The sequence below is a fragment of the Asparagus officinalis genome, chromosome 8, assembly GCF_001876935.1.
Source record: "Asparagus officinalis chromosome 8, Aspof.V1, whole genome shotgun sequence".
Lineage (NCBI taxonomy): Eukaryota > Viridiplantae > Streptophyta > Magnoliopsida > Asparagales > Asparagaceae > Asparagus > Asparagus officinalis.
The window spans coordinates 128,963,811-128,971,875 of record NC_033801.1 but is presented as its reverse complement, the minus strand read 5'-3'; the positions used below and the strand labels follow the sequence as shown (position 1 = coordinate 128,971,875).

At 38.7% G+C, this 8,065-nt stretch overlaps 1 protein-coding gene across 1 annotated transcript in view; it reads left to right on the top strand.

Moving 5' to 3' along the window:
* The window catches only part of LOC109821931 (histone H2B.3), a 3,521-nt gene extending 3,086 nt beyond the window's left edge, over positions 1-435 (top strand). Inside the window, exon 2 of the mRNA XM_020388087.1 lies at positions 5-435. Coding sequence (XP_020243676.1) covers positions 5-295 — 291 coding nt within the window. The 3' untranslated portion in view covers positions 296-435. The remainder of the gene's footprint in view (positions 1-4) is intronic.

Here is an 8,065-nt window from a genome sequence, read left to right as displayed (position 1 = left end):
GAAGAGGAAGGCGAAGAGCGTGGAGACGTACAAGATCTACATCTTCAAGGTCCTGAAGCAGGTCCACCCCGACATCGGGATCTCCAGCAAGGCGATGGGCATCATGAACTCCTTCATCAACGACATCTTCGAGAAGCTGGCCCAGGAGGCCTCACGCCTGGCCCGCTACAACAAGAAGCCCACCATTACCTCCCGCGAGATCCAGACCTCCGTCCGCCTCGTCCTCCCCGGAGAGCTCGCCAAGCACGCCGTCTCCGAGGGCACCAAGGCCGTCACCAAGTTCACCAGCTCCTAGGCCTAGCGCGGCTCAAGGGGTTTTCCTCTTTTGATTAGTATTTTTCTTGTTTTTTTTGTCGCTGTTTAGTTGCTATCTCTAGTGTAATTATTTCCTTTTATGCCGTGGATCAAGGGAAAAGCGCGCTTTTTTGTTTCTCTCGATGCCTGATTAGTGAGTGATTTCTGTGGATTAGAAGTAATTTATTGTGTTGGTTATCCTTCAAAATCGAAGGACGTGACCTTTATGTTTCGTTTGTAGACTAATTGGTTACGTCTGAAATTGCTCTCATCTTTTTCTCCTCTTGTTTCTCTCTGAATGGTTCGGTCTTTAGAAGAATCTAATTTGTGCCAATGTGATTGTGATGTTTAAAAGCAATATTTCCATTATACTTTGTTGAGTTCTCAGTTTTTTGAGGTTATTCGCTTGCTAGAATCTCTGGGCTAGTATTTAAAAAAAAAGGTGTTCTGATGAATCTTGATCGATGAGAAGAAGAATTGCCTCTTGATTGTGGTGATTGGAGACTGTTCTTCATTCAAGAACCATGTAAAAGATGCTCACATCTTTAGATTTAACAATTTTGATATTGATGATGAATTTGCAAGATTTGGTTCTGGCTAATGTCTTATTTTTTTAATTAAAATTTTTATTTTTATTTGTTAATTATAGGAGGGGGACCTTGGAACCACTTCCTTGGATATCCTGTTCACTTCATTTGCATTTTCCTCGGCGGTGGCTCCAGTTGTGCAGGGGTTCGAAACTAAAAGAGCTCTGGTTCATTTAGTTGTTCATGGCTTCAGACTTGAAGCCATCATGGTGAGTTTTTCATAATCTCAGTTGTCATGATAACCCCTCTCAGTTTCTTTGTTGTTATAAGGGTTGTCAGCGCTTATGGTCTCGCTTTTGTGCACTGGGCGGTTTTCTTACATGAGTGCTTATTTCACTTTCTTGATGGTTGAACACTCTTAAGCTTGACGTAATTTGTAAACCTGGTAACTTCGGTAGCCTATCAACTTGAAGTCGCTGAAAAGGCTATTCTTTTTTAGTATTATTAGAAGCTGATATCAGCTTCCTGTATTGTTAACCCTTGTGACGTAAGTGGGAAACATTCTAATGCGGGTTTTTTGTATCTTGGCTTCACTTCATCTATATTTTGGGTCAGTCAGGTGTGTAGCTATTCACATCTTTCTTTTATTTTGTTTATGTATTTTTTGTTGGGGGCCTATAAGGTTTATTGCCTCTAAATCTTGAAATGCATTCGCTGGATTCTTAGGGGACAACGTAAGTGGGAAGCATTCGCTGGATTCTTAGGGGACAACATATCTTACATCTGCTGCGCGTAACCATGCAAGAGACTGCTATTTGCATGAAGGCACAGTAGTAATCAGTAACTTCAATGGTGGCTATATTTTCTAGCACTCTGGTACAGGATTCAATAGTTTACCAGTGACAAGCAATCTTTCCCGAACCTTTCTTCCTATTGAGAGTTTACTGAAAATGGCAGTCGCCGACTCTCCTTTTTAATTTACAACTTTTCTGGTCGTTGGCAATTTGGTCTCAATCTTTCTGCCGGTGGATGGAAAGGTGAGATGATCTGGCAGCTTTTAAAATTCTTATGTATATAGGGGCTGTTTGGTTGTATGTTTTTACCATGTAAAAGGATGAAAAGTGTAAAAAAGTGGGTCCCAATGTCAGCTTTCATCACTTTATATTGTTTGTTTAATTTCTCTTTTACATGAAAAGCTTACACCTTTTGATGAGGTGTCACCGAAAGCAAAATCACCAAAATTAGGAGTGATTTTGTTTGAAATCTGACACAATGTCATAAATGTGTCCCAAAAAATAATAAAAAAGTTAAAACCTTGTGGAAAGTGGTGAGGTGGATAACCATTTTCCATTTTGTGTCATAAATACTCTAGTTTACATTATACTATCCAAACAATGTAATATTATTATTTTAGGATTCATAAAGATTCCTAACCAAACAATGTAAACACTCTAATGGAAAGTGGTGAGGTGGATAACCACTTTCTATTTTGTGTCATAAATACTCTAGTTTTCTAAAGGCATCCAAACAGCCCCATAGTGCTGTTGATCTTAACTTTATTTTCTCTCTTGTTAAATGTGAAAAGAATTATTTATTTGGTTTTCCGAGGTCATAGACGGGGAAATGAATTATTAGTTGGTTTTCTGAGGTCGTTGGTTCAGTCTCATTCGTCAATATGGTACTCGTACTTCTAGGCTCCGAGAAGGCTCCTTACAATGGTTTTTTGTAGTTTATAATTTCCTAAATTAGGGCCTGTTTGGTTTGCTGCAAGAATTAGTTGTACTAAATGTTGCAACAACAATTTTTGCATGTAGCATTTGTTGCAGAGAATCAACTTTGAATCCATTGTTTGGATATCCGCAACTTTATTTAGTGAAAAACATTTTCAATACAAATTCAGTGTTTGGTTGAAAAACAATTGTTGTAAGAGCTATGGGAATCTATCATATATGTAAACATTAGTGTAGATGATTTCCTGCCCCTTTTATCTATATGCTTCACTGTTAATAGTATTGTAGCACAAGGGATCTGCTTTTTAATTTTAATCTGTTTGCCTGATATATATATGCTAGGTGAACTTCAAGCACTTTCTTGGGCCTTTTAGGTTGCTGTAGGTTATTCTCTTTGATGTTGTGAATGTTATTTAAAGCTTTTCACCATGAGAATCAATAGATGCGTACTGGAGGTTCCTTTTCCTATTTTTTATTTTTAAATTATTTGCTTTTTCTCTTTTTTCTTTTCAAATACTTGTTTTCTAGAAACCTATAATGCTTTCTTGTGTTGTGGGTATTCTCTTGTCTCTATGTAATGTAACTCATGTTTGCAAACCTATGTTCCTCACTATTTTCTTTTAAATTAGTTATGTACTTCATCAGTGTTACTTCATTAGTGTCTGTTAGACCCTTACATTTTGCAAATGTTGGTTTTCAGCCTATATTGCCGTTGACATGGGTCTCACTTGAAGCGTCCATGCTTCTATATTTCTGTACTTTTTTTGCCTAGGTTACCATGGAGCGATCTAATGGTGTTTAATTTGTGACACCAATATTCTAGAGTCTGTTTACTCATTTTTGTAACTACATTCATTTTGCATGATTCAGTACAGCTTGATCATATTTTTTGTATCTGGAATTCTGAAGCATCTCAGACAATCCAATTTTTATTGGTTGATATTGTAAATGACGTGTAATTGTGGGTAAGTTACCATAACATAGTAATGCTTCGTCTTCATCGCACATGAAGACCATCTTCGAGTGCTATAGATTGTGATTGGTCAAGATACTCTGCTAAAACTAGTGGTGCTATATTTCAGCTTTTAGTTTAAATATATTTGAAGATTGATTTATACTCCATGAAAATCTCAAATAATTTCATATCTCATACCCTGCAGGAAGGGGGAAGCACAAACCTTCTATTCATCTCCTTTCTTGGGTGTATGATATCGGGTGCCATTTTGACGCGCTTCTTATCCAGAAGAGATGAGAAGTTGGAAACTGCTCTTGAATGCTTGTCTGTTATTAACATAATGAAATATGTTTTTGCTTCCTTGTTGGAGATACAAATATGGTCGATTATTCCAATTTTGTTTATTCTGGCTTACAAAAAGCCTTTGTATGGTAAATTATTCTCAGCTTGTTTGTGTACAGTTCATTGAAGGTTGTGACGAGTAATTATTGCTTATTTTCCCTTCTCAGTTAGCCATTCCTTTCTGATTTCAGGGCTGAATTCATGAAGCATAACACCAGCGCTTGGTATCTCCGGTGTTGGTGTTGCAATGGCTATACTTGGTGCTGCAGAGGCAACTGTAGGCAAACTTTCTGTTGAAGGGCCTACACTGATGTCATCATTTCCAGAGCTCACTAATGGAATTCCCTAATTCTCGATTGTTTCATGCTTCTGATTTTCCTCTGAATGTATTTCTTGCTGTCCCAATTTCGTGTGTTCAACTGTTTTCTAGTTCATTTTCAGTTTAACTCATATTTCCTTTGTTGCATGTGTAGGTATGCACGCGCATGCATGCGCACATGCACAAACATACACAATGAATGTTGTGAACACGTATGCTAGGTGCTTACCCCTAGAGTAATTATGGAGGGCTATAGGCTGTGGTCTTAGGATTATTATGCAGAAATTTGTCTACAAAGTCGCATAGAATCTTAGTCTCTTAGCCATACAGTTCTAATTCTGTTTTCTTCTCTTCCTACCAATCCAACTAAATGTTTATCTTTTGCTATCATTTATGATATTTCCAGTTGCCTTTCACAAATTGAAGGATTGAACCACACTCAATTTGGAGATACAATTGTTTTGCAGATTTCACCAAAAAAACCAACTCGAAGTTCCCTATATGTTGTACTTAACCAACTTAATTCCTAATGAAACCTTAGTGGTGGCTGGGAAGAGAAGGGTCTTTAGAGAAGTTCTCGATCCCTAAACTCTTTCTGCAGTACTTGGAAATCCATGCCCGTTTTCTTCACCTTTAAGTTGGAAAATATCAATCCGAAAAGCTTGCCGTTGTCGTCATTACTTCTATTGTTTTCACCCGTGATCTATATCATTTAAATTTTCTAGGATTTGGAGTTCGAATCGATCAAATGTGAACTAGAAGCTTGCCCTCGACAACAGAGAGCCATTGGGACCAGCCGGGGAATGGCAGAATGCACCACAGGCAGTAGCATACACCAGCCTTTCTTTGGTAGCTTGTATAGTCGTTGGTGGGGCTTTTCTTCAACTACTTGTCATACTGTGGTTTCTTTTCGGCTACAGGTTTGTTTCTCTATAAGTTCTCTCATGAACAAAAGCTGGGCTTTCTCCAATCCCCCAACATTCAGAGGTGCAAACTTTGTTTGGATCCCCCAACACCCAGAGAGTCCCAGTGACTTTGCTTGAAGGAGGAATATGGGGGGAGATTGTTTTGTGAATGTTTTGAAGGAGGAAAAAGTGGGAACAAGGAAGAAGAGGTGTAAACTAATAATTACAGCGTCATGATGTTAGGAGGTAATTTTAGGAGGTAATTTTAAAAACACCCAAGATTTTGGGATATACACCGGAGAACTATTTTTACCCATGGCTAGTTTTAAGATGACGCAACAAAGGAGCAGTATATTCAGATTCCCTTTGTCCAAGCAAAAAATAATGGATGTAAGTAAATTCACATGACCTTTTGCAGGGTATCTCTGGACTATTCAAGTTTTACTTTGCCCCTGAAATATACTTCGTCAAATAGTATATTCATAATGTTTGCCTTACCTTTTTTGTTCATTTTATGTTCTGCAGCTTAAATTGCGGAATTCTTGAGACAGTTCGTCCGCTTGTTATGGCTGCCTCGTGGGGTGTTGGCGAACGGAACATTCAATACACAGCTAAACGTATTGCTCGGGACGCTCTTTGGGCGTGACATGGTAATGTTTTCTGACTGACGTATCGACTGAATTTGAAGCGCATTGCTACTCGATCCAGTAACCTACTACTTATGGTAGCTTTTGTAGTAGTTTTACATTAGGGGAGAATAGTGGATAGTCCACCTCTAGGACTGTTGCTTCAAACTTGCTAGCCCTTCGGTTTTATATTTGCAGATGGACCTCTGAGATATGTTTTAACTCTTTTACCCCGGAGAAAAAAAGAAGTTGTTTTATTTTTCCTCTTCGCAAAAACAGCAAAAATAAAACTAGAAGGATACCTAGCTCAGAAAACCTACCGCAGCGGGTCAATTAACCCTATACATATATATTCTCCTCGTTCCGTTAGCAATGCACAGTTTCACGCTGGAATCCTTGATTAAAGGTTCTCATTTAATTGGGAGGCTAAATAATTTTGGGGGAATAATTTAAAAATGTGAGAGATTTGAGAGATGGGTATCTGATGCAGCCCTTAATGTGATGCAACAGGAAGCAGCCTTTGGGCAGACGAGGCTGTGGCAATGTAGCGCGATGGATGTTGTGCTCTTCATGAGCCCCTCGCATATCTTTCCAAATCATGTTTGATAGTAAAGGTGGTCGTCGCGGTCCTCATATCTTCACCCTCCTTGTTGAGAGACCATCCTCAGCATCACCTTCGATCATTGCTTCGATCATTGCGTGATATAATCGTCTTTCTATGGAGATAACATTTCGGACCCTGGTCATGAGAAATGAAGTACCACAGGTTTGTTTTTGTTTTTTTAGTTGCTGGGAAAATTTGTTGTTGGTTGGTTTCTGTTTTGACTCGGCTTTGTTTGTAAGAAGTTTGGACACCTACCTGTTTATGTTGAGGATGAAGGTGTGACTTATAAAACTCTCATTCTTTTCCTAAGGTTGATGTAGCTTTCTGTGTCATTTTTATTCTTGCAATTTCTTTCTTAAAAGTACACTGCCTCGTCTCCGGGTTAAGGTCCCCCACCCCCCGCATTGGGAAAAAAATAAAAAAATAAAAAAAGAAGAAAACATCCACATGCCTTTTGCAATTTAATCTGAAGTTTTCATATACTACCACGTCAAATTATTATATCCAACGCTTAGTACCTACTTAATATTCAAAAGTAATTGTTGTGATCTGGTGCTTTGTACAAATTGGACAAATGTTTTCCCAGCCCATCTATGATGTGTATATTTTTCCCCCTTTCCCCCCCTTTTTTTTGGAGTGAAATTGTGGGTAACACCTCCTTTTTTCGTCGACAATTGTTAAACGAAACTACTCAAACAAAACAAGTATTATAAACATACAAAAAAAAGTAGAGGTAATACGAAGGAGGGGAAAAGAATAAGAAGTTTACAAAAAATCATCTAGGGAAGGAGAAGGGGGCGAAATAGGTGATACACTTAATTCAACCAATGCCTGCTAAACAGATGCTAACCAGATGTCTAATATCGATATCCTCCACCTAACTATCTATCATAGCAGTGTCATCATCTGAAATATGACACGCTCTAACCATTTGCTAAATAAGCATGCCTGTTCTGCCTCTAACTGCTCCTAAAATATTGGTACACCATACACGAACATTAGCAATGCATTTTTAAAGTTCTTGAGAATAATCAAAAATCAAATTGTTCAAAATTCTATCGTTACGTTCGATCCATGTAAACCAAGAGATTGTCGCGCTACTGATACAACAAAAATTCTTACCATCGTTATGCATATGATCTCCATGCCATGAAGACCGAACATCATATATGAGTGGGAGTGCTGATTAACCCCACAAATAAACATAAAAAGCATCCAAACCTCCCTACAAAGAGGCAGTAAATTCAACTTGTAAAATTAGGTTGTGAACGCAACATGGGGAAGTTCGAGATAAAATTGTTAAAGTTCATTTATAACATAAGATATTAAAGTACAACGAGATGCTTCAAGCTAATATAGGTCCCGACAAAAATAAGTGAGGGTATATAAGTGCAAAACGGGAAAAAACTTTTGACTCATCATCTTTCGTGTACAACCCGCACCAAAATTTTTCAAACGGCAAGTCGCAGACTGATGATGCCAAATCCGAAGGGCATTTTCGTCATTCAATACGGAACTTGAAGAATCATCCCCTCGTTCTCAAAACTCCGGTCACCAACCCAACTGTAATAATAACCTCCTCTCTCTATAAAATCACACACTCTCTCTTTCTCTCTCTCTCTAAAAACAAACCCTACAATGATCCTCTCTCTCCTCTCCCTCCTCCGACGCCGGCGACCGTTGATCGCCTACACCGCCACGTGGACGGCTCTCCTGACGGCATCAGTGGCCGCGGCCTCGTTCGCGCCCGAGATCGCGTTCGT